This window comes from Chrysemys picta, chromosome 20, assembly GCF_011386835.1.
Source record: "Chrysemys picta bellii isolate R12L10 chromosome 20, ASM1138683v2, whole genome shotgun sequence".
NCBI lineage: Eukaryota > Metazoa > Chordata > Testudines > Emydidae > Chrysemys > Chrysemys picta.
In genome coordinates, this window is record NC_088810.1 from 22277751 (window position 1) to 22303918 (window position 26168).

The 26168-nt window shown below is 51.5% G+C and overlaps 1 protein-coding gene across 2 annotated transcripts; it reads left to right on the forward strand.

The window, feature by feature from the left end:
* Positions 1-1894: 1894 nt before the first annotated feature.
* SLAMF1 (signaling lymphocytic activation molecule family member 1) lies at positions 1895-22147 on the forward strand. Of its 2 annotated transcripts, none has more exons than XM_065573599.1 (7): positions 1895-2775; positions 9430-9750; positions 10631-10912; positions 13921-14019; positions 16326-16399; positions 18669-18761; positions 19963-22147. In XM_065573599.1, the coding sequence occupies exons 1-7, from the start codon at positions 2712-2714 to the stop codon at positions 20074-20076; spliced, it is 1047 nt and encodes a 348-aa protein (XP_065429671.1). In that variant the 5' UTR covers positions 1895-2711; the 3' UTR covers positions 20077-22147. The 2 variants fall into 2 exon arrangements, with proteins under 2 accessions (XP_065429671.1, XP_008177275.3); XM_008179053.3 differs by having other exon boundaries at positions 1898-2775; positions 18666-18761.
* Positions 22148-26168: the final 4021 nt, after the last annotated feature.

Here is a 26168-nt window from a genome sequence, read left to right on the forward strand (position 1 = left end):
ACTGTGTCGGTGTTTTGCCAGCTGTGAGTTGCACGTGAGCCTCAACACCAAAGGCAGAAGCTGCATTTTCTATCTTTGCTGTTCTTTCCCCCTCCCACATTTGTGTGCGGTCGTCTTGTTTTGCCTTCTAGGAAATGGGATCAGCCTTTAACACCACCAGGAACAACGACAGCTCCAGCTCATCTCAACTAACTTCTCTTTTTCCCCCAAAGGATGGTTAGCAGCAGCTTTAATACCATCAGAGAATGTCAACGCAGGTTTTCCTTCTAAAAATGAAACAGGGAATGGGAACAAGAAATGTTGCTAAAATAAAAACTGTACTTAATATTTTAAATTTCAGATTCCTCCACTCTTTTTCTTTCTTGCCCCTATCTTTAATAAAGCGTTAAAAGGAGGTTTAATGGGGTGCTTGCCATGGTACTAAGCAAGCTGAGATCTCTCTATACCAAACCCCAAACCTTGTTTAATGCTGGACAGTTTCAGGGTCATGTTAACACCTTTGACACTTTGGGCCCATTTGTTCCATCTAATCAATACAACATACTTGAATTGCGGGATGATTGTCAAATAATCGCGGCTGAATTGTGGACAAGACGTGGCAAAGTAACAACGGCCCTTTATTCATTGCAGTCGTTTGGAAAAGCCGGAGAAGACCTATTGGTTTAAGAAATATTTGCTGGGACAATATAAACACTCAAGTATTATCTTAGGCCTGCTAATTTTTTTGATAACCAGACATTTTGCTGCAACTGATTACAGCCGTTAACTCCCAGGGTTGACAGCGGGAGTCTGGGTGGCTGGTGGCCGGGGGCTCCCGCTATCAGCTGCCCGGCTGACAAAATTGCAGCAGAAGCCTAATATTGGGGGGACTCGCAATTTCCACAATATCGCAAATGACATAGGGCCTTAATTTTACTATTTAGTAGAGGTGTCCATGAGCGGTTCCAATTACTCCTTCTAAGGTGGATCGCCTTTAACTCGTCACCACCACATTTCATCGACCATCACGCTGCCCATTGGACTACAGATGGGGAATACAGGTGCAGTTGCCCTGAACTGTGACAGCTGCTGATGCGTGAGGTCCCTGCCCTGGCAGGAAATTGATTAGATCAAATATGCCCAGATTATGCTAGCATGTGAAAGACGTGGTTTCAATTCCCGCTTTGCTACAGACACTCTGCATGACCTTGGGCAAGTCACTTACCCACTGGGCCTCAGTTCTCGGCCTGTAAAATGGAGCTAATAGCAGGGCCCTGCTTCACACAGGCACTGTGAGGCTATTGGCAGGTAAAACTAGCGTAGTGCTCAGAGAATATAGTACATACAGCAGATGGTCTCGGGCTGGTGCGCCCTTTACACAGCTGCCACTAAGTGAATTCCTGCAGGCTGGCTTTTCACAGGTTGGTCCTGCGTGGGCTTAAGCAAAGCTGAGGGCTCAGTCCTGGCTTGTGTGGCAATAGGAGAAGGAAAGGCCGCAGCATCTCACCTAGCAAGAAGGCACAATGTCCTCGTGGGTCCTGACCAGACTATAATGTAAACCCTTAACTCTGACCTCTATTTGGGGCTTACCTTAAAGCTCCTGGTTTTAAGAACTGGCAAGAAAATCTGAGTTTTCATTTCTTTAAAAGTAAGTTTCTAGCCTTGTGGTTGCAGAGAAAAGCTTGAAAACATGAATCGAGTGACTAGAAGCGCCAAAACAAAAGGCAAAGAAAAAGACCCGAATGGCGGTTATTTTTGTTTTTACAAAAATCTCCTGATTTTGTCTCGTGATTTTGTGGGGCCTGATGGATGGGGTTTGGATGCTGCTGTATTGACAGGTGCAGTTTACACGGGTCACTCTTTATGTTCATGGGATGCTATGTGTCTGTGAAAGTGTGAGGTGGAAGTTGATGGTTTGTGTTGCAGTGGGAGTTAGAGGAATAGGGGTAGTGCTGAGTTACTACAGAGAATTCTTTCCTGGGTGCTGGCTGGTGAGTCTTGCCCACATGCTCAGGGTTTAACTGATCGCCAGATTTGGGGTCGGGAAGGAATTTTCCTCCAGGGCAGATTGGCAGAGGCCCTGGACGTTTTTCGCCTTCCTCTGCAGCTTGGGGCACGGGTCACTTGCTGAAGGATTCGCTGAACCTTGAGGTCTTTAAACCACGATTTGAGGACTTCAATAACTCAGGCATAGGTTAGGGGTTTGATACAGGAATGGGTGGGTGAGATTCTGTGGCCTGCGTTGTGCAGGAGGTCAGACTAGATGATCATAATGGTCCCTTCTGACCTTAAAGTCTATGAGTGTATGAATCTATTGTCTGTGAGCTGACAGCACTATTTGTGATAAGGGAAAGGGGGTCTCCTAGTCCTACTGGTCCTTTCTTAGCTTTTCAGGAACTGAACTGGGTGGATTTTTCATTTAAGCAATCTTAGCTGTTACTTAACATTGGCTTTTTGTTTTGTTTTGTATTAACTATCCAGCTATCTATATATCGATTGACATCACAGTCTATTTATCTGTGAGCTGCTGGAGAGCTGTGCAGTAAAGCATTAAGCAGTGTGACTCTATATACTTTGAATACTTTCCACCCCAAGAAAAAAGGAAAGACACAGCAGACCAAAAACAGGAAACATGCGTGGTCCCTGCTTGCGTCTTATTTGAATACACCTGGTCTTACTGTATGTGGTGTCAGCAGACCTTTAAATACTAAGTCCACTGCAAGCAAAGTTTCATGTGTCGAGAGATGGACTGCAGTGAATGCATTTTGCTGATCATTTCTTTTTGCTGTGCTGGGGGTATGTACGTTTTCCTATGGTTAAATGGCTTGGTGCAAACTGATCTGCGGGTGTATGCTGTTCAGAGCTCTATGTGACAATTGCTTTTATCATGCATGAGGCAGATGGTGCTTTGCTTTATAACCAGAATACAAATCTGCATTAAAAAGAGGAAAGCTTTCTGAAGAGGGTGAATAGATCATATTGTTTTAATATGGGGAGGCTCACAGGACAGTGAAGGGAGATGAGAACCAAGATAGAGAGCTCGATCTGTATATGTGCAGCAAGGAATCATTTTACAATGTATATTAGAGCTCGGTGAATAATTCGTCAGAAAGCATTCGGTACCTGTCTCTGCCCCCCTTACTCAGGGTGTGTGTAGTGCCTTATTTCACAAGTAGTCCCGTTGACGTCAATAGAACTAGTTGGAGAATCTGTCACTTACTGTGATTCGCAGGGAGCCTAGCCGCAGGGGGGCCTGGTCTGTGACTGGGGGTCCGAGATGCTCCCACAATAAATAATAACAGTCTAGGAGGAATGGGGGGAAATTGGGAAAATGGAGGCTGGCTGTCAGGTGAAGTTTACAAACGGTGAGCTCTGTCGGTCAGGTTGTTGAACGGGGGGGGTCAGCCCCAAAGTTTACATCACTTAAAACTCGATGGCTCAAAGTCTAGAAATGGATTGTGTCGCAAACCTCCGTGGAACAGCGTGTAGGGAGCCGGCGTGCACTGGCCAGGGTGATCCTGGTGGGACGGATGAAATCACCCTAATTCTGCAGGTCTTTGTGATCTCGGATTTCTATGCAGAGAAGCCGCTGTTCTTTCCAGGGCTCTGGCTACTCTCTGTCCAGGGATGCATGTGCCATGTCTTGCTAAAGGGAGCGTGTGTCTAGTGGTTAGATTGGAAGTCAGCACTGCTGGGATCTGTTCCCAGTTTGCGGGGGATGTGTGGCTAGTGGTTAGAATAGGGGGAATGGGAGTCAAGACTCCTGGGGTCCTATTAGGATTTTCCTGTCATTCAGGGCAGGCGTAACAACTGTCAAAAGTGAAGCTTAAAAAAATTGTTCCTATTATTTGAAGCCTGTTTAAAAAGCCAAGTACATGCAGGACAACAAGGACATGCCTCACGTCAAACAAAGCAACGGGAACCGGACTGAGGTCGATTCTCTCTCTAACTCTGTTGTTGTGCCTCCATCTTAGGGCTCAGTGAGGATGTTTTGCACACCCCAGCCCCTTCCATTCATGGGTCTCTAAACCCTTTTGAGGCATTAATGACAGAGCCACTCAAACTCCTTGGGTGGGCGGCCAGTGAGATTATCCCCATTTCACAGAAGGGGCGGACCAGGAAGGCTGGCAGATTGCCCCTAATTACACACCCAGGCAGCAGCAGAGATGGACACAGGACCCCTGACTCCCAGTCCTCTGGTCTAACCGGGAACCTGGACACTTGTTCAGAGCCAGATCTAGAACCCAGGAGTCCAGACTCCCGCGCTCCTGTTCGAACCACTAGGCAACATTAACAATGCGCAAGACACCATCTACTGAATGTGCTGCAATATGGGGCAAAATGAAATGAGTTAAAGAAAAGGAGAAGATCACGAGACAGCCTCAGTTTGGAATTTCTCATTGGTTTGGTGGGTTCAAAACTGGCTTCATACCAGGCGAATACATGCTGTAACTTCCCCTTGGGTTTTTCTGTCTCGGGGGCATACCAAAAAAGTCCCCCATAGCATGAGAGCTGCTTTAGACTCACTGCCCATCTCTGATCCCATCGTGAGCTTTCCCTTTGGAATGCTGCTGGGCCTGGACTCTAGCCGGGTTCTCATCTGGATTCTGTCTCACTCGGTGTTGCCTGTTGTCAGAGTTCAGGTGAGATGCCTGCTTCATACTGGAGGTGTGCGCTGGCTGGGCACTCTGCCCTGGCCGAGGGATTTTCGAGATGATCTAACAGGGCTTTTCCATCGGTCGCTGTTAAGATCCCAATCACAACACACCATTCTCGGGCCTGGTTCCCAATTACACTCTGGTACTAGCATCAATGAAAACCAAGCGCGTTGTCTATTCCCGCCACATCCTGGGAACACACAGCTACATGCTGAGTGGGCTATTTTGTGATGGTTTATGGTATTTACTGAAACTGTACAACTGTGTGTTTGCAAACTAGACCGGATGGGGATCTGCTATCTGGGGGGCGGCGAACCTCCCTTTGTTGTTTTTCTGTGTGGGGCAAACCCCCTCCTCTCATGGAAATAATTCATAGGAAAGAGCGGGCGGGAAAATGAGTTGTTTTTGCTTCCAGTTTAACTGACAACAACAACTCAGTCAATGATGAGCTGGCATCCCTCACTACTAATGTTTCCGACAAAAACAAAGCTTCGGTAATCAATAGGACGGGTGAATGTGAATCATTGTACCCTAGGTAACAGGAGGAAAGAGGCTCTCAGGGACTTCCCTCAACCAAGGAGGGCTGATGCCTTCACAAAGTTCTCTCCAGGAGAAATGGACAGTCCTGGGCATTTTTCATTGACCCCAATCTATGTATCTCTGTGCGCGCGTGCACACACACACACACACACACACGCACGCACACACACACACACACACACACATCCCCAAGTCAAAATGAGGAGGTTTAAAATTGTTTTTATTAACTGTGTTTTTCCATAGCGCGGATCAGTCCATTGTCTGAGCACCTAACAAGCGTTGAGCCTGACAGTAGCCCGGTGTGAAGGAGAGGATTTATGATGCTCTGCTCACAGATGGGGGCCTGACATTTGCCATCAGGCCTTTTGGGTTCCACCTTGAGACACTTGAAAGGCACTTGGCTTTCAGAAGGCAGGTGCTCGGCACTTTGACAAGGCAGTCCCTCTGAGCTGTCTCACGCTTCATGGATTTTAAGGCCAGAAGAGACCATTAGAGCCTCCAATCCCACAGGTCATTCAGTTTCACCCTCTGACCCATGTATTGAGCCCAATAACTTGTGTTTGGCTAAAGCATTTCTTCCAGAAAGGCCTCCAGTCTTCATCATTAGGAAACACTATTTCACTAGGAGGGTGGTGAAACACTGGAATGCGTTACCTAGGGAGGTGGTGGAATCTCCTTCCTTGGAGGTTTTTAAGGCCCGGCTTGACAAAGCCCTGGCTGGGATGATTTAGTTGGGAATTGGTCCTGCTTTGAGCAGGGGGTTGGACTAGATGACCTCTTGAGGTCCCTTCCAACCCTGATATTCTATGATTCTATGATTCTGAGATGTCAAGAGACAGAGGAACCACTGCTTCCCTCGGCACTTTGTTCCAATGGTTAATCGCCCTCCCTGTTAGAAATCTCAGCCTTATTTCTAAAGTTGGGTACCCAAAATCACGAGCCACGTTTGAAAATCTTAGCTGGGGAAACCGAGGGCCAGAGCTTTACCTAAGGCCAAGCAGGGAGTATACAGCAGAGGCAGGAATTGCATGTGGATTTCTTGGTCTGCAGCCTCGTGCCTTAAACACAAGATCAGCTTTTCCCCCCTGCCCATCTCTCGCTAACGGCTCCGTTCCGTCGGCGGGTCACTGCTGAATTCCATCCGCTGGGAGATTTCATTGCAAACATTTCGCAGCGCTCCCTTCTCGAGAACTGAGCCCAGTCTAGTTTTAAGGGATTTAAGCGATGGGTCTCCTGCCTGACCCCACAATCTAACACACCTCACTCGAAGGAGATTTCCCTGGGAGACGCCATCCAAATTTCACAATTTCAGCTCATTCTACCTGGGCATTGTTCCACCCTGAACAATTCCCCCCCCTGTCAAATACTTCTAGACAGTGGCCTGTCTCCTTACCCCCTTTGCTGTGGCAGTAAATGCCTGCAGCCCCTCATATTAAGGTTCCATTTAGGGTAAATGAACAAATCAACGATGCGAGCAAGTTACAGACACGTGCTAGAGATGAGTGGTTTTCAAGCTGTGGTCCGCGGAGCCCTGGGGGTCGGCAGACTAGGTCTAAGCTTTCCAATGGGATCCGCACCCCCATTTGAAATGTTTTAGGGGTTCGCAAATGAAAAAAGGTTGAAAACCATTGTTCTGCATGGTCCTGAGCACATCCGCTGAAGGTATTCTAGCAGGCTGGGCTGTGTAATCAACCATTCCAACAGGTCATTTATTAAAACAACTGACTCCTCATTTATTAACCTTTTATCAGCTATTTATAGATAACCCTTGCAACAGTCATTTTTCCCCTCTGAACTCATTCTCATTTGTCATCACCATCCTGAGCCCACAGTTCCCAGAAAAAAGCACACTAATCTAACTCAGCCTCACGTTGCCAGGGACTGTCACTTCCAGCATGGAGTCTGTCTCAGAACTGCTCTGAGTCAAGCAAAGACTTTCCCCTTTATCCTGCGCTTAAAGGCCACCCCAGAACCCTGGCGGGTTTCGAACGTCTGCTCTGGAAGCCTTCAAACCAGGGCACGCGCCGCTCATCAGCGAAGACGCTTTATTGAGTCAGGGTCTCTTTGCACGCTCTGCTCTGGCTTTGCAACTGAGCCTTCCTCTGACTCTAAACACAGTTTTTACACCGGTTTAACTATTTCATTTAGGGCTGTGAGTTTTAATTCTACTAATGTAGTTAGCCCAGTGCCACCCGGGGTAGTTATACCAGTACAATCCCGGACAGGTGCCTTAGACCAGTATAACATATTCCCCTTCTCTGTAGGAATAGCTAGCCCAATATAAAGCACCTTTCTACCTGTCTAACTGCAGTCACACTGCGGGGATTGTATCGCTTTAACTAGCCCTCCATCGTTAAAGTGGTACAAGCTGTGCGTGTAGACAAGGCCTTGGTGTGATTAGCAACTGGCCCCTCGGCTAAGCAGAGGACTGGTGAAAACAGCAGGGAGATCATCATACAGCTGCCCTTTCTTCCGACAACCTAAAAGCACTTGAAGAAAAACGTTGCTGAAAATGAAAACTTTTTTGCTTGTGTCGATTTTTCGAGGGTTTCCTGTCAGCTCGCGAAGGGAGCGGGGGTTCTTGGTACGCGAACCAGCCCGGGCGTCTACCAACTGGGCCAGCCCCTGCCACCCCGACCTGGCCATACAAGCAATGTCGCTAATTTCAGTCAGACAATGGGCCAGACCCTCGGCTGGTGTCAAGCGGTGTCCCAGCGCGACACCAACTTACAATAGCCGGGCTCTGAGCCGTTGACTTCAGTGGAACGCTGGCCAGACGGCACGTGCTGGGGGTCTGGCTGCCCTTGGAGAACGGCCGAGTGACACCAGGTGCAGATTTCTTAGAAAGACCACGCGTTGCAAGTGTTCCTGTTTTTAACCTACTCAAATAGAGACGGAACATCCATTGAAAACGTTTTCTGTGTCTTGCCCGAATGGGCTGGCGTGTTCTTGGCCCTGGCGGATATTGGGGTGTTCCCAGCTTTGGACCGCCAAGTGGTCTCATTAATACAGATCGAAAGGTCCGTCTACACTGCACGCTCCTTCCAGCGGCATGTGGAGTCCGTGCACCGCATGCCTTCTAGCCCGGGTATAAACAACTGTGCAGCCAGCGCGGCAATGCTTAGGCAAGTAGAATAAAGACATGCCTCAACTCTAGGCTATGTACCCTACGTTCTCTCTACATACCCAAGCTGGGCCTCCCTTGTCTACACTGTGATTTTTAGCAGCCTAGTGTCCCCCCACCTTCCCACAGCCAGAGCCTTTCTTTGCCACATATAGGCAATTGTTCCTTCTTGGGAGCAGAGCAGGGAATGGAGAAATTCAGAGAGGCACAATCGGAACCCTGCTTCGCCCTTCCACCAGCAGCGCCATCATCAGCCTCTGGCCCTCACTAACTGTGCGGCGCTGGATGGTGTGCTTGGGGGCAGAGCCAAGACTACACTCCTCCCTGCCCACTTGTCTTACTCCCCCTTGTGCACAGTCAACCTGTGGAACTCCTTGCCAGAGGATGTTGTGAAGGCCAAGACTATAACAGGGTTCAAAAAAGAACTAGATAAGTTCGTGGAGGATCGGTCCATCAATGGCTATTAGCCAGGCTGGGCAGGGATGGTGTCCCTAGCCTCTGTTTGCCAGAAGCTGGGAATGGGCGACAGGGGATGATCACTTGATGATCACCTGGTCTGTTCATTCCCTCTGAAGCACCTGGCACTGGCCACTCTCGGCAGACAGGATACTGGGCTGGATGGACTTTTGTTCTGACCCAGTGTGGCCATTCTTATGCAGCTGCAGTGCAGCCCAAGACACAATCACACTCTTAGTAATGGAACAGGGCTTGCTAGTTGATGGAGCTTGGACACCAAACTTTTGATGGCTTGTTGCCAACTCTTGTAATTTGATCATGAGTCTGCTTTTTGCTGGAGGGGGAGGGAGGTTTCTTCAAACCCCAGGTCCTGGAGTCACGTGATTAGGTGAGTATTTCCGCTTTCATTGGAAAAAATAATGAAAGTACATTTCTAGTGCTCCTGTTTGCAGAGAAAAGCTAGAAAAGGAAGCCTGACTGTAACCCTAAAGGCTCAGCAAGCCGATGGCAAATAAAAGAGCTCCAGAATATATAACTTTTTAAACATCTCATGTTGGTTTTGGGGTCTGACTCGTGATTTTTGAACTCCCGGGGTGGACAACGCTGTGTACGTCGCCGTCTGTAAAACATCAACTCATGTCTGCGCTAACTCTGTTTCGTTGCTCCTTGTAGGCACAAGCTCTGAGTCAGAAACAACAGTCTATGGAAGCCTGGGGGGCTCAACGCTGTTGAGCATAACACCCAAATTTCAGAATTTTACTGTGCAATTTAGCAACGCTCTATGGAAACTGTCCGTTGGAACCAAGAGGAAACTTATCATCAGCTATTCTGGAAACAATTATACCAATCACATGAAGGAGCAGATCAAGTTTCATCCTGAGAACTTCTCCTTGGAAATACTGGACACCAAGAGAACGGATGCAGGGCACTATGAATACATGGTGAACAAAGGCTCTGAGGAAGAGTTTTTGCATCTCGGGTTGGAAGTGTATGGTAATGAGCACAGTATTCGTATGCAGGTTTGGGGAACTATCCTGGGTAGGGGGACCAGATGTCCCGATTTTATAGGGACAGTCCCGATATTTGGGGCTTTTCCTTATATAGGCACCTATGACCTCCCACCCCCTGTCCCGATTTTTCCCACTTGCTATCTGGTCAGCCTAATCCTAGGTCCCAATAGCTGGTGTAGCTCTGTGGCTGGTCAGTTGCTAGGAGAAAAGGCCACTGGCATGATGAAATTGGTGCTTGGTTTCAGTTAGTCCAGCCTCAGCCAGCCGTGGGTCCTGGAGGGAGTGGGGCAAGCGCGCTGGCTGTGGGAGGAGCTGCTGCCTATTCCAGTCCCAGCCTCTCCCTGCAGGGGGTGCTGTAGAGACCCTGGCACTCACCCACTCCAGCAGCTTCAGTGCCGTTCAGACACCCTCCAGCACCCAATGGCCCACACGCCCTTTGGCACCCACCCACCTACCCAGCACACCCAGCCACCCTCCTCCCCACCTGCTACAGACACCCCAGCACCCAGCCGCCCTAGCGAGAGCACCCACGTTTTGTGCAAGCCTTGCTCGGGGCACATAATCTGACATTCATGGGCATATGCAAATTATTCACAGATATGCAAATGACCCCATGGCATAATTTGCATAGAACACTACTCATGGAGCTGCACCGAACTCGGCAGCCAGGGAAGGCCTTAGCGGCGAGAACTTCCTGCTCAGTCGAATGGCGCCGATGTTGCTGGCGTTTAAATGCCCTGGAGAGGGGATGACCCAGAGCAGGACTGGGAGCCGGATCAGGCTGGCAGCATTTCACTCAGGGCTGTCAGTTCCATCCTTCTCCAGATAATCCATTCATCTCCCCTCCCCATCACTCCCTACAGAGCGGGTGTCCGTCCCCGACATCCAGATGGTCAGCAAGACCTTGGGGAACGAGAGCTGCACCATGAACCTGAGCTGCACGGTGAAGAGTGGGGACAACGTGACCTACAGCTGGAACTGCAGCAAGGGCAACACCTCCCAACACCCCTACAATGACAACTTCCTGCACCTCTTCTTCACCCCAGGGGAGGGCAGCTTCTCTTGCATGTGCACCGCCGGGAACAGAGTCAGCCAGCAAGCCACCAAGTTCAGCTCCTCGGTGGAGTGCAGCAACAAGCCAGGCGGTAAGTGATGCTGGAGGAGAAAGGGGCAAATCCGCTCTGACTGCGCAGTGGCTGTGCCCACCGGGGCCAAGGGCCGCTTGGCTGTTGGCTACGTTGGGTCTAGGGGCCAGATCCCCAGCTGGCATAAATCAGCCGCGCCAGGCCTTGGTCCAACATCTTTACCTTGCATTGGGTCTTCCGTGGAGGCTCTGGGTCCATCTCCACCCTCGGAGACAGGGATGAGCCCAAGTCTCTGAGCTCAGAACCGAGCCCCGGGCCCTGCCCACCTGGCTTAAACTCACGGCCACCACCCAAGACGTGGGCATTGAGCTTGGCTCTGAAGGAAGCGTTGGTGCCTAAGCGGGCCAGATTCTCAGCTGGTGCATATCAGCGTAGCTCCATTGCAATCAACAGGCCTGATTCTCCTCTCACATATGCCCACGTAAAGCAGGACGAGCTCAAAGGGCCCATTTCAGCAGCCAGATGCGGGCTCCGGGCATTCAGAGATCTGGGTAAGGAGCCATTTGTAGGGGTCCTACAGACCCCCAAACTACACCTCCTGTCCCTGAGCTCCATCTGCTGGCACCTATTCTACTCACTATTTACGTCTAGACAGACCCGGGCACCGGTCAGGTTCCTTGTGGGCTGAGGACATAGAGGGCTGATGTACACCAGGGTCTTTTACACCACTCCGGCTGCATAAAGCAGCCTTAACGGGGGCTGTGAGGGTAATTTGCATCCACTTTAAAGACCTCTTTGCCCTGCGGGAGCTTTAGTGTAAATAGAAATCCTGCCTCTGGTTTCATGGTCACTTGGTTTTCAGAGCTAATCACGCAGCAGCCCCGGTTACAGTACAGTAAAGCCCAGGGTTGGTTATAAATCACACCTTCTGCAACATTTAAAACCCTCCGTGGGAACTCCCTCTCGAATAGCCTCTGGGGGATAGAGCTCTCTCGCTCATTGGGGTTTTTCTGACACCTCCTTTATGACGCAGGGGACTTTTATGGGGTGTTTTAATGAGACATTTAAGCCTCAGTCTGGGACATTTTTCTTACAAGTCTCCATTCATTTGAATTAACATAGTCGGAGGGCGCAAGACCCAGATTTCTACCCTGCCCCTTGCTGTCTTGTGTTGGGGGGGAAAAAAACCATCCCCTTGTGATTCGCTGGACCAGGCCCTTTACAAACATAGACCGTATGACAGTCCTACTGCAAAGGTAACTAGAGCATCGGGGCTGGGAGCCAACTCCTAAGGAGCAGAACCAGTTTAGACATAAAAAAAGACAATAAGGAGTCTATGCCTGATTCTCATTCACCCCCAGGCCTCTTTATGCCTCCTGGTAAAGGGACCTGGAGTGAGTGGGAATCCAATCCACGGTTGTTGGACACTAGGACCTCCATTGTCTCCTTGCGTCCTTGTGCGCCCATCTTTGACCTGTTGTCTCTTGTGGTCGACGTAGATTGGAAGGTCTTTGGGGGCGGGGCTGTCCCTTTGATCTGTGTTTGTACAGCGCCTAGCACCATGGGGGCCTGGTCCATGACGGGGGCTCCTAGACACCCCCCAATGCCAACGATAGCTATTAATAACGAGAGATCAGCGTTCGGTGTAGTCCATCCTCCGTGGCGTCACTCTGCCGTAGTGTAACACCAGCGGGAGCTTGGCAAGCCAGCTGTAAAACCAGAGCGAAGCAGCGACGTGTGGAGCAGCTCCAGGCATTTGGCACCAGATTGGGAAGCGTAAGAATTCGGCACGTAGGACCACATTTTAAGAGCGCTTGTAAGCGGGTGCTCTCACCTCCAGGGTGCCCCCTTGTGCCTAGACACGGCGTTACAGGGGACTTCGCCTCTCCCATCCTCCTTCCACTGCCTTGACCCCAGGATGGCCAGTTCCAGACGGTGTCTTCTTTCGACTTCCCCTCGGGGTCGTCAAGGGCCCGGCCCTCATGCCAAGTCATGTGACAGTTCACGCCCCTCCCGGGGTTACTAAAGAGCCAACTTAAAGTGCACGAACAAACAACGTCCACCGCTCTGTTCTGTCCCTCTGGGGCTCGACTGGACTCGGCTTCTTGGCCCCATCCGAGGTTCTCCTGAACGGCTTCTTCTCCAGCACAATTCCCCCCTGCTCCCTCTCCTACGCTACACCTTGGGGGTACCTCAACCTTGCCTCCGGCAGCTCCTCCCAGAGGAGAACTCGCCTTGTTCCCCCCTCCAGCAGTTCCCAGCTCCGTTTACGTAGCTCTGGCCCTGCTCCACCATCACTACTCGGGTCACTAATTAACCCTAACACTGCCGGCTCATCAGTGAGGCTGACGGACAGCAAGAGACTTAGGGTTGGATTTTTAAAGGTATTTAGGTGCCCAACTCTCATTGGTTTTAATGGGCATTGGGTGCATAAGTACCTTTAAAAATCCAGCCCTGAGTGACTTTTGAATTTCAATTAGATTTAGGTTCTTAAAGCCCAGACCCTCAATGGTATTTAGGTTCCTAATGTCCTTTGAAACCAATGGGAGTTAGGAGTCTGAATACCTTTGATAATCTGGGCAGTAAGGCCCTTTTGAAAATGGCACCTAGGCTCCTCAATCACTTAGGCGCCTTTGAAAATTTTACCCTGGTCTAGCAAAACACGAGCGTGCTTAACGTTAAGCACATGAGGAGCCCTAGTGTAGACAATGGATCTGCCGCTCAGATACACTGAAGTCTATACACGCGGAAAGGGGTTGTAATTGACTCCCACTTTTATGTCCCCTTTACTCTGCTAGAGAGAGTCCCAACGGGGCTATTTACACACTTCAAGTGAAGCTTGGATTGGGGCCTTCCGTACCTTCTGCTGATTCTGCACTTCCTGTGTTTTCTGTCTGTTCTACACAAAGATAATAAACCGCGATTAAAGAGATAAAGGAAGCGGCAATGTGATCTTAAAGCTGCATGGGCCCTCGCTCCTGCTTAACGATCACCTCCCCCTAGAACAGGGCACCAAGGTCAGGGACCAGTTATTGAGCATCTTCTTTCCTTTGTAAATCACTTTCCAGGCTCGCTCAGGAATGAACTCGTGGAATCTATCGTGCCAATAGCCATTGTGGGGGTCCTGGTCTTCGGTGCAGGGGTCACATACTGGCTGAGACACAGAGGTAGGTTTTCAAGAGAACTTGTTACGGTCTTAGGCCAAGTCCACGCTGTAAACCTAACGTCCGTCGGCATACAGCCGCCGCAGTAATTACAGCGCTCGTGCGTGGCTACACTGTGCTCTTTGTGTCGGCGGTGCGCATCCTCAACCAGCAACGCTTGTATCGATTGTACTGCCAGCATGGGGCATTGTGGGACAGCTCGTGAAAGCCAGTAACAGTCGATGTAAGCCATGGAGTGTCTACACAAGCCTTTGTCCTGGTCAATGCACAGTTTTTGTACCGGTATAACGCTTCCAGTTAGGGCTGTAATCATTTATACCAGTACAACCCTAGTGATACTAGTATAAAGGTAGCTTAGTATAGTTTATTCCCCTTCTCGTACAAGAATAAACACCTTACCTACTGGCATAACTCCGTCCACTCTAGTGGGGGGAGTTGTAGCACTATATGCCAATATAGTTAAAGCTGTACGACACTTGTGTTTAGATGCGACTTTAGGGTGAAATTTATCCCTGTGCAAAGGGCCAGCACACAGTCCTTGCACCACGTAAGTCCTCCTTCATTAGCCTGTGGAACTCATTGCCACAAGATGTTGTTGAGGCCAAATATTTAGCAGCATTCAAAGAGGGGTTGGACATATACACCAGATAATGAGAACATCCCGAGTTTTGTCTCTCTAAGGTACTCACCTGGCCCCCATCACTGCAGCAACTGGGCCCCTCACAATGTTTAATACAGTCACGCTCGCAGCTCCCCTGTGATGTAGGGAAGTGCTGGTTTTTTACACATGGGGACCTGAGGCAGGGAGGGATTGAGGCCAGGCCTACACTGGAAAAGCTTTGCGGGTATATAGATATCCTGGCAAATCTACCTAGTGTAGATGCAGTTTATGCGGCAAAAAAAATTGCTTTTGCTGGTGTGGCATATTCTGGTTCCCCAAACGAAACAAGCCATACCCACAAAAGCACTTTTTTTCTGGTGTAATTGTGCCTATGCTAGGGCTTTTGCTGGTATTAAAACATCAGTAAAAATCACACCCCTAACCACATGACTACTCTAGCGCAGACCTGGCCTTCAGCATCCGGTGCTTGGCCACTGTCAGATACAGGCGAGTGGGTTAACTAGCCCCTGGCTCTGACCCAGCCTGGAAATGCCTGCGTGCGTAGGTTTTGTGCTGCGTCTCTGCACATGGGTAAATTTCACCTGTACTGAGCAGACTAGCCATGCATTCAGTCTCCAGGGAACTCCACCTAGTAGTTTATTTTAGGTTTAAAAAGAATAGATGTATTTTTTCCACCCAGCATACAGAGTTAAGAGGCAGGAAGGAAGGTTAAAAAAAAATGTAACCACTTGAACATCATGTGACAAATACTTCATCATGTGCTCTTGTGATATGATCTCCTCTCATGACTTCAAGGGAAGTGAGGGATCCTAGCCTAGATATAACATGATAGGTATCTCGCGTACATCTTAGATAAATAGAAAGGCAAGGTGCAATTAATTCACCCTTGTGCTTCGCCTTCTGCAGGCACTTATGTTAGTGCGATGTGAGTGCAAATCAGAAAAACAGTGTTTTACACCCACTTTGCATAGGTGCAAATGACTGCACAAAGTGCCAGGCAATGGATGATCCTCTTAGAAGTTGTAGTTTGGGCATCTCATGCACCCATTGCCCTCTACAGGCCAGGCACCTGGTTGAACTACATGTCCCATGATGCATGGCTCTCTCCTGTCTTTATGAGGGGAGCAGATATAGCATAGGAATCCCTGGGCAAGGGGATCATGCATCATGGGAAATGCAGTCCAACCAGAGAGTTCAGCCCATAAAGACGAATGGGAGCATAAATCATACGGAACTACAACTTCCATGAGGCCATTTTAAATGGACCTATTTCAACTTTTGGCTTAAATATTTTGACAAACTATTGAAATTTTCTGTCAAAAGCAGACACTTTTCATGAACATTTTTTGTTTAGCCAAGAACCTTAATTTTTCTGTCAAAAAACCATAGGGATGGAAAATGTTTGACCTGCCCAGTCCGTCAACCTTTTACGACACCTGGTGGAGTTGAAGGGGGATGTGACCGGTTTCAGGCAGCTAAACTTCCAACAGCTTGGGAACCGCCATCTTAGAGGAAGCCAGAATTTGATTAGGAACTTATTCTGCTGACGAATACTTAGACTGCAAGAATTGTGATGTCGTCTGACAGGTCCTTGCCTGTATCTCTACGAATCGAGATCACAAGGCTGACGTGGTCCCATCTGTGTGTCTCCTGCCCTAACAACCCTTGCAATTGTTTTTCCAATCAGGCCAAAAAGATCATTCTCAGCTGAAGGAGGAAAAGGAAAGTTGCACAATTTACTCACAAGTCCAGAGAGTGGAGGTGAGTTTGGGCGTTTGCTCTTTGTGTGCGACAGCCACCCAGCGCCCACCTAGGTGGCCCTGGCCTTCCATTCATGGAATCATGGAATATCAGGGTTGAAAGAGACCTCAGGAGGTCATCTAGTCCAGCCCCCTGCTCAAAGCAGGACCAACACCAACTAAATCATTAGAAGGTTAAAGTCCCATCTACAACGTGGGTGAATTTTACCCTGGGAAGAGGGCCACAAGGCTCATGTATCACTTACATCCTGCTTCACTTGGGTTTGAGTCGTTTATAGGCGTTTCCGTACAAAGGGGAATTGACACCCTTCTGGGACTGATTTTAAACTGCATTAGCGTCCAGCTGTATTCAGAAAACTCACGATGTTCACCTAGCTTAGGGCTGCCAACCCTCCAGGATTGGCCTGAAGTCTCCAGGATTATGTCAAGCGATGAAATCTCCAGGAATCCATCCAACCAAAATTGACAACCTTCCTGCTCCCTGTACCTGCGTCACTTGAGTCTTCTCATTTTACTGCCCCGAAGAAGGTTACGCCCTGTCTGCTGAGCAGGGAAAGACGCAGCTATTGGGGGGGAGGTGGATTCCACTCCGCCTCGCGCACCCACCGCCAAATGGCCTGGCCCCAGCTGAGTTTTCACAGGGGCAATTTTAGAGGAGCGTCTGGGGTAGGTCTGCACTGCAGCTCTGTGGGACCCGGGCTTGTGGACTCTGTGTTTCCAAGCCCACACCTGAGCATCCAGGATGTGTCGTAAACCTGGGCTTCCAATTGCTGGACCCGGGGCTCACAGCCCTGCTAACCCATCCACACCGCACTACACAGACCTTCTGACTCGGAGCTGCAGCTTGGGCTGCGTCCGGGCTGGAAAATGACAGGCTTTGGACCTGAGTCCCAGCTGGGCTTGGGCTCTGACCATCTCCTTAGCAGGGTCCCGAGCGCTCGCTGACCCGAGTCAGACTGATCTGTGTGTGGATGGAAAGAGGGCCGGGGCTCACACCTGAGCGTGGGGTGTAGACATTCCCTATGGGGCACGGGGACGTTCGTGCAGCTCTGAGGGACTTGAGAGCTGGCCCCATGTTTCTCACCTCTCAGTGACTCCCTGATCTAGTCACTAAGAGGACGTTTTGCGCTGGTTTCCTAGCAGTCAGCCCAGCTACATTCCCCCCTGGGCAAGCCATGCTGAGTTCTTCCCTTCTTGCAAATCACCCGAGGTTCTGCAGGCCAAATTCTGCCCTCGGCGACCCCTGTGCAGCCCTGTAGCCTGCCGCACCGGGGTGATCGCTGAGCGAGAGGCACGTCACAGAGTTCTGCTGCTGAGGCATTTGAAGGAGTCGGCCGATGCACTGGGGCAAACTTCTCCCCGTCAGAACCTGGCTGCCGTGCATGAGGGGTGGTCAACGAAAACGCTTCCAAGACCCCCCGTAAGGAGAATCTCACCTGCTGCAGCATAAATACGGATAACTTCAGAGACAGATCTGAATGGAGAGCAACTAGCCACGTCACAGTGTCGTAGTGGAAGTGGGTCCTGTCCAACGCTGAGGTCATTTCAGTGGGAGTTTACCCCAAACGTGGCTCTGCTCACTGGGCGAGTCTCAAGGAGCAGGCAGGCAGCCCTGCGAGCCCGACACTTCTGGCCACTGGGGGTCGATAGAGGCTCATCACTGAATCCATACGTAGCGTGGACCAAAGGACGCGCTACGAGATCAGAATCAGGGGGGGTTTGTTGCAGAAGCTGAGGTGGCTAAAGCCGGCTATCAGGGACTGTGTGGAGCGGCTGTGCAGTGCCTGGGGATTTCGCCTCTGGGCGGCTGGCTTGGCACCCAGCGGCAGTCACACTCCAGCGAGACGAGTCTGGTCTCCGGCCAGGCACTGGGCCGTAGCTGGGAGCTCTCTGCATGTCCCGCTGGGAGAGACTGGGGCTGGAGCAGCAGGGAGACCCTCTTTGAGCATGCAGCCCCTCTGCACATCTGGCCAGTTCTGCTGGCTGGTGGGGGTGTAGAGAGGCGTGCTGGCCTATGTGTTGGCCTGGGGGAATGTGGCCTGTAATTCGGAAGCAGCCGGTGTAATGTCAGCTTCATCAGAGAGAATTTCTCCCAAGACTCTCACAGTCACAGGTGGTTTCCTGGCCCACTTTTGAGCGTGGGAGCGTGGTCTTCAGGAGGCTGATGGCTGCAGTTAGCACACGCGGCTCGCCTTGCTATCTGGGCAGGAAGTGGTGGGTTCCTTCTGCTAAAGATGTTGGTCTCACACTTTTCTCTCTTTGCACAGCAGCAGAAAGGCTCTCGCCCCCCTCCCGTGGTGAAGTGCTCTGAGTGCACCACCATCTACGCCTCCGCCACCGGGCTACCTCCAGACACGGCTCAGGTGAGAGGGAGTTTGTGTGCAGTTCATTGCTCGCCCTGCAGTTAATGCCTCCCCGTGGAGGAAACGGCTGTCATCAGCCATCCCCTCCTCAGGCCTATTGCATCCAGCCCTTCGCTGTAGGAGCACATTATAGGTCACAGCAAACAAATTGGGCCAACCCATGCTGAGCAGAAAAGAGGTTGGGCCCGATCCTCCATTGGGTTCAGTGGAGTTATTCCTGATTTACATCTGCTGAGGGGCCGGCGCTGGAGGTGCAGATGAGCGTGTCTGGGGATGTTTGCCCGACTCATTCGCTGGCTCTAGACGCGTCCGGCCTGGGAACGCGGGCAAAGCACCGGGAAGCGTTTTCAGCAGCCGAGCTGGCTGTTTGCACAACAGCCCCGGTGCCAGCGGGTTTTCATCCCTGAACGTTCAGCCCCACAGCACAAATCTCTGACCCTGAGCTCCAGGGTCCTACGTAACGTAGGACCAGCAGGGACCTCCTGGGTCCCGGAGGCCTGTCCCTGCTCTCTCAGCCACCCCCCCTCGCAGAATCTCATTCATAAACTTGATCAAATTCCATCCTCAAACCAATTGGGTTGTTTACCCCTTCCCCTCCCCCCACTACTGCTACTGAGAACCTGCCCCAGAAGCTCCCTCCTCTGATGGTTAGAAATCTGCTTATCTCCAGACTCAATTTACTCCTGGCTGGTTTATCCCTGTTTGTTCTGGCGCCAATATTGTCCTTTAGTTCAACGGCTCTTCTCCCTCCCTGGGGTTTCCCCCGCTGCATGCACAGAGAGCAATGAGATTCCCCTCCCAGCCTGCCTTTGGCTAGGCTAAACAAGTCTCTCTGAAACGATCAGCTCTCCATTCCCCGGCTCACCCTGGCAGCCCTTCTCTGCCCCTGCTCCAGTTTGAATTAGATGGCAGCAGTAGTAGGCTGTTATCTTCCAGTGGCCCACCACACTCACATGCACACACACTCTGCCAGCATATTACACGTCTCCTTCTTCCTGCAGGGCTGGGAACAGGACAGGCAATCCTTGAACTCAGCTCCCCTGGCGGATGGGCCAGCGGGCCCTTTGCTTCCTGCTCCCTTTAATGCTGAAAGTGGCAGCCGAAGCCACGGGGCTGCAGGGGGTTTTGTGGGTGCCTCAATCCCCGTGCATTGCTTGGTTTGCGCACTCACTGTCTGCTCTTGCCCTGTTTTCTTTCCCAGCCCCAAGATCCGGGGCTGATGACCATTTATGACAGCGTGATGCCCGCCGGTGTAATGTCAGCTTCATCAGAGAGAATTTCTCCCAAGACCCTCACAGTCAGAGGTGGTCTGTAGCCGCTCTGGAGACACCGACAGACTTTTACCCTGCATGCAGCAGAAACCCATCTCTCCAGCTGGCCGAACTTTTACCACGTCCACGCGAAATCCCACTTGGCGCCACAGAAACGGGATAAAACTCCACCGTGCAATAGCGCTTGGCATAACGTGTCTCATCCAAATCGAGACCCGCGGCTGTAAACGAGACTCACAGAGTTTGTAACAGCAGAGCAGCGGGGAAGCATCTAAGTGAGAGGAGACACCCAGGAGGGACTTTGCTATTGACTTTACGTGAGAGGAGCCCAAAGACAACCATGATCGGCGACCCTATAAAACCCAAGACTGGACAGATAGAGAGACAAGCACAGGAAAAAGAGGGAGGATCGCAGGTGAGACTGGCTAGGTGAGGAGACCGAGGGAGATACAGAAAGGCTGCTCCCGGTGACCGGAGCTGCATAGGAGAAGGTTCTCTCACCACCGCCAGCCAGATGGTGCAATGGCTCCGAAAGGAGGCTGATGCTGGAGGACTAGAGGGGAGCAGAGACAGTGAATCTGTCGATTGCAAGTTCCATGGAGGGTTTCAAAAATAAAGCGAACTGGATCCCAAGGGGCTGGTCCTCAGCTGGTGTAAATCACCCTAGCTCCCTGGTCTGCAATGGAGCTACAGATTTACATCCTCTGCGCATTTGGCCCATGTGAATGCTGTCCCCGCTGCTGATAGGATAGAAATGTTAGACCTGCCTCTCAGTCCCAGAGCAGCAGCAGGCTCCACGGGGATTCTGCTCTGGGCTCCGGGAGGGTTAATCCTGCTTCGATCAGCTTCACACTGAGGATGAATTCTCCCCTGCCTGCTTCTGCGTAGTGAAATTCACCCCGCACCGAGGTCCAGCATGAGGCCTGCACTCCAGTTTGATCTTAAATCCCCCTACTCAATTCCCCAAAGAAGCTCCCACTTGTAATACTGGCTCTGTCTGCAGTGGGGCTTGAACCCTGGATCTCAAAGCATGAGTTGCCCAGCTCTGTTGTAAGCTCACCAACCTTGCTATGTGGGCCAGCCCCCTCTAGATGGGGATAGGGTGGTACATTCGGTAGTTGTGGCTTGCACAAAGAGCTGATTGGAGAAATGTCCACAAACCCGATTTCCATAGGAATGTGCAGTTCTACTAAAATCAACACGCCGTGCAAAGTCAGGTCAATTTTTTGCTGGAATTTCATTTCGGAAGAAAACTGGGGGTGGGGTGGGGGGGGAGAGGGGGAATCCCAATACTGTTGTAATGTCCCATTCTGACAGTTTTTGGAACACAGCCTTAGTTCTTCGTTGGGATAGGACTTTTCGTTCTGAATTATTTTAAAATTTTGCCTCAGATATTACAATGCATCTCACGTATTTGCGTTCTACTACGGCGTTTTTAGAAAAGCTGAACTCAGAATGAAATGGCATCAAAGCAAAATGTTCCGAGTGCCCCCAAGCAATTGGGATTTGTCGTTTCGATTCAGAATGAAGCCATATTTTGAAATCTCGTTAAACAGCACTTCCACCCTGCACACGGCTCTAGTTATGCATAGCCCTCGGGCCGGCCCTCTGCACAGGGGTGAATTTCACCATCAGAGAATAGACCCCCCCTCAAGCCCAGAAAATGTCCCAACCGTGGGCAGACACATTCCTGACGTCCTTACCCCTCTGACCTGTGAGACGGGGTAGGGATAGTCTGATAAATGACACAGACTGTTTTTAAAAGGTTCTCATGTTGCATTAACTCGAGAGGCAACATGGTCTAGCAGTCAGAGTGCGGTGACTAAGCATCTGGACTCCTGGGTTCCAGTCTTAGCTCTGCCACCAACTCTCTATGCGACCTTGGGTGAGTCCCTTTGCCTCCCTGTGGCTCAGTTCCCCCCCCCCCCCCCCCCCCGAGCTGTAAAATGGGGATCATGATACCAACATACAGCATGGAGGGAGAACAGTGTTTGTAAATTGCTTTGGAAACCTCAGAGAACAACTTATGTTATTTGTGCAGCGTGAGCTGACTGTGTGTGCCAGCTGTAGGAAAAAAAATTTATGCACTGACAATAAAATCCTTGAAGCGAGGCAGTTACCCTGCTCCTAGAAAAAAGGTTAAGCTGATTGGGGAAGAAGCCAAAGCTGGGGTCACGCCCCAATCAGGCCACAGCTGTTAGAAGGGCTCAGGGAGGCACTGGGCCAGTCTCTCTCTAGCTGTGGAGAGAGAAGGACCTAGTTGCCGGTGAGAAAAGGGTACCTGGAGTGGAGCAGGGCTGGGGAGCGGCTAGAGGAGGTGAGGAGCTCCAGCCTGGCAACTCCCCAGTCTGAGGCCTTGGTAAAGGCCTATGCAGGTACTGGGGCTGGGAGGTGCTGCCCAGAGATAGGCAAAGGACGCTGGTCCATCCTCCTGGCCAGTGGTGAGTGGCCATGACAGTCTGTAGTTTGCCCCAGTGAGCGAGGGCTAGATGACAACTGGCAGTCGCCACTGAGGCAAGGTGGGTGAGAGGGTTGGGGGTTCCCCTGGGAGTGGAGACCCAGAGTGTGGTGGAGAACTGCTGGGGCAGAACCCCGCGGTAAAGGGCACTGGGGTCTGGCAGGGACATGGGGGTCAGCGGCAGGTGAGACACCGGCCAGTAGGAGGCGCTCTGTATGCTGGAGAGCTAATTCCCAAGCTGACCAGCAGGAGGCACTGCGCGAGTGAGTCTCACTTCGCTACACTCCTCCAAAGAAATGCGTTGCCGTTTTAATTGCTGAAAACCCAACCGCCCCCCTCAGAGACCGCTCCAGCCGCAGCCTGTCGCATCCGCTGCAGGTTCTTGATCTCTCCAGAATCACTTTCCCCCAGGGAGGCAGCGGCACCTGCAGGCCCAGGATGCTGACGTTTGAGCGGCGCTCAGTTTTGTTCTTAGTACCAACCTGTGGCCAGCTCTTCCGCCGAGGCTGCTCTCCGCTGCTAGGGAGGGGCGAAGAGGTGATGCCCTTCGTGCTTCTGCAGTCCCGGGGCTGCCCGCGGAGAGAGGCGGTGGGAATAAGCATGAACCTCCATGCTAACGAGACCCTCTGTCAGACTCACCCACTGCTGTTGGGCTAGAGTATCACGCCGGCCCCAAGTTCTCCACCACGCCGGGTTGTGCTTGCACTGATCCGCACCCTTCTGCACCCGCCACTGGGCAGGATCGTGTCCTTAGCATCCCACCTTCTCAGGGAGGGTTGAGTCATAGGTGCTCTTTGCAAGTAGTTCACACCTCTCCTCCGTGTGGGGAGCGAGGTGTCCTTGTTCATGCAGACTGAAATTGCCTTCCCCGAGATAACCTCAGACACCTTTGACTCTGCCGCTAATGGGCCAGGGGGTTCCCAGGCCGGGGAGGTGTCTGAGCTAGAAAGGGCGGGAACTTTCCTCCCTGTTTCTCCTGCTAGCCACCTGCATCTGGGAAAAACCACACCTGGGATGAGCTCAGCATGCAGAGATGGCCTGGGATTCGGGATGAGGCCAGAGGGGGATTATTGGGTCAAAGAGAGACGGGGCTGCCCCTGATCTCATTCACCCTGAGGCCAGGCCACAGGGTCTGTAGCTCGTGACATGGGCACAGGAACATGGAACCTGCCAGACCGGATCAGGCCTGTATCTAGCCCCGGATCCCACCCCCAGCAGAAGCTGCTTCCCAGGAAGGTGTCAGAAGCACACGTTGGGCTGAAGTGGGATAACCCACGCCCCCCAATTCTTAGTTGTGGGAGGCAGGTTTTTTTGGTATTTTTCCTGGTTGGGGGGAGTGGGGGTGGGGTGTCACAGACAAGGATGCCCCGTGCACCTATCCATGTTGGTTCCACAGCTTCACGGGTAAATGAGGCACCTGCAGGAGACCAGTGGGGATATCGGTCAGCTCACGAGAGTTACTCCTACCTTGGCAGAGAGTTAATGGATTCTTCACCCCTTAGATACACCAGCCTAACCCAGGCCTCCCAGCTGGGGCAAAGCCCCCAGATGCGATCGGCCATAGGGAACGGACAGGGCCGGGCTGCGATGTTTACAGAGGGATTCTGTATTGACGCTGCTGGACACAGATCCCAGGGCTCTCTCTGGCTCCCAGCCCGTGCTGCCTTTTGTCACCACATGGGGTCTCCTTAAATCCTAGACTGGGCTACGCCATCCTAGAGGGAACAGCTGACTGCAATTCCAGGGCGCACACAAACTCTGCTGTGCTGTGGGGTCCCTGGCTGGGCAGTGCTGGCCAGGGCGGGCATTCAACATATCCCCTGGGGAGCAGAACTTCATGGGGGGGAGGGCAGTAGCTCAAACACCACCCGTCCTCCCCCTGCAGTGGAATCACTGATGCAGGGGTGCGAACGGCACCTCGCCTCTGTAGATGGAAAAGCAGTAGTGAAGCAGGAACACGCAAAATCCCCCTACACAAACCCGCTTTCAGTTTCGAAAGTGGCTTTGCTCGTTGGTGAGCAGAAAGTGATCAGCGCTTTGAGAAGAGGGGTCACATTGTGCTGCTGTTGACAGGGGCGTAAGTTGGGGGTGGCTCGGCTGAACTCAGTAGAGCTGCCCCAGTTTTACACGGGTGGACGTTAGAGCAAGAGGCAGGGCCCAGGTGGGGCATTTCAGGATAGCAAAGATAGTTAGAGGAATGAATGATGGCGTGTAGGGAGGTCCGCAGCCCCCCTTGCCTGCTGCAGGGCAGGTGTCGGATGACGTGCAGTGGGGGAGGCCGGGGGCAGATTGCTGAACCACGAGGATGAACATAACTACTGAACCACTATTGCACCCGGGGTGAAACTCCCCCCCGTGAACAAGGCCAAGCCCCCTTCAGCCCACACAACTCTGCACTCACACAATTCAGAGATGCCATTGAGTTTTACTGAGCGCCTGCACTCCGGTCTTTAGGGAAATGGAGCAGGAGGCCGGGCACCTGAGTTCTAATGCAGGTTCTGCTGCTCACCTGCTGAGTGAGCGTGGGCAAGGCCGGATTTCCAATTAGCCACAGGAGGCACGTGCCAAGGGGCGCCGATGTTCTGGGGTGCCTAAAAGTTAAAAGTGGGTTAAAAGTTGAAAAGTTAATACATACGCCAGTGGTTCTCAACCTGCGGGCTGCATGCAGCCCACTTAGCACACAGCGGTGGCCCAGAGCATGGGCAAGCCCCTTTGCCTCTCTGTGCTCCCGTTAGCTTTCCCACCCTCTGTGTCTTTTGAGTGTTAAGATCTTTAGGATGGGGAATGTCTGCGCTGGACAGTGAACGTGGGTTAGCTAACCCTGGGCGGGAGCGTCCCCACTACATAGCACTACCTGTGTGTCTGTGCCCCAGGGCTCTCTGTGCTGAGACGCTGTAATTTTTCACCTCTCGATTGTGGGAGAACGTATCTGGTCTTCGGGGGGAACTGTGGGAACACACTGGGGGTATCAGCACTGGAGTGGTTTAGCCTGTGTCCTCACTGAAAGCAGGTGGGTTCCAGCCTGAGTTAAAGCAGAGCCCAGGTTCTAATCCACACCCCGCTCTGGGTCAGCTACCCTGGGCTAAGGCACCTCCAACCCCGGTTCCGGATTTTTCTGTGTGGAGGGTGGGGGGGGGGGGTTGGGCTAAAATGTGGCGAAGAGCCACTGCTAACAGTGCAGTGAAAACAACCCTCTATTCCATGAGCAGCACCCAGCCCCCTGCAATGGAAATGATTAATAACTCACCCTTGAGCTCTGGGGGAAACCTGTGGTTAGTATCTGTCATTGTCACCACCCCAAGGGGAAAAAAAATCACCCTGACAGTCAGACCCTGAATTCATTTCCCCCACTCCTTGAGCTGCTGCAAGGCATTTACATGATGTAGGAGACCCTTTGGGACCAAATTTCACCCTAGGTCCACAGCACCCCAGGGAGCAATCTCTGCTTTACTGTCCTTCCTAGCACTGACCCAGGATGGTCTTGTGTCTAAGGCGCTGAACTAAGCTGCAAAAATCCCTGAATTCCATTTACTGCCACAGACTACCCCGTATGGTCTTGGACAAGTCATACCCCTCCTCTGTGCCTCAATTCTCTATCTGTAAACTGGGTATAACAGTCCTTTACCTCCCCAGGCTGCTGCTAGGAGATACTCATCCATGTATTTGATTTGCTTCAAT

Bases quoted from the DNA above. Each gene is read 5' to 3' on its own strand.
- SLAMF1 (XM_008179053.3), top strand. From the start codon at position 2,712: ATGTGTCGAGAGATGGACTGCAGTGAATGCATTTTGCTGATCATTTCT. The intron at 10,913-13,920 runs GTAAGTGATGCT...ATCACTTTCCAG, and splicing joins GTGCAGCAACAAGCCAGGCG to GCTCGCTCAGGAATGAACTC. The intron at 16,400-18,665 runs GTGAGTTTGGGC...CTCTTTGCACAG, and splicing joins CACAAGTCCAGAGAGTGGAG to CAGCAGAAAGGCTCTCGCCC.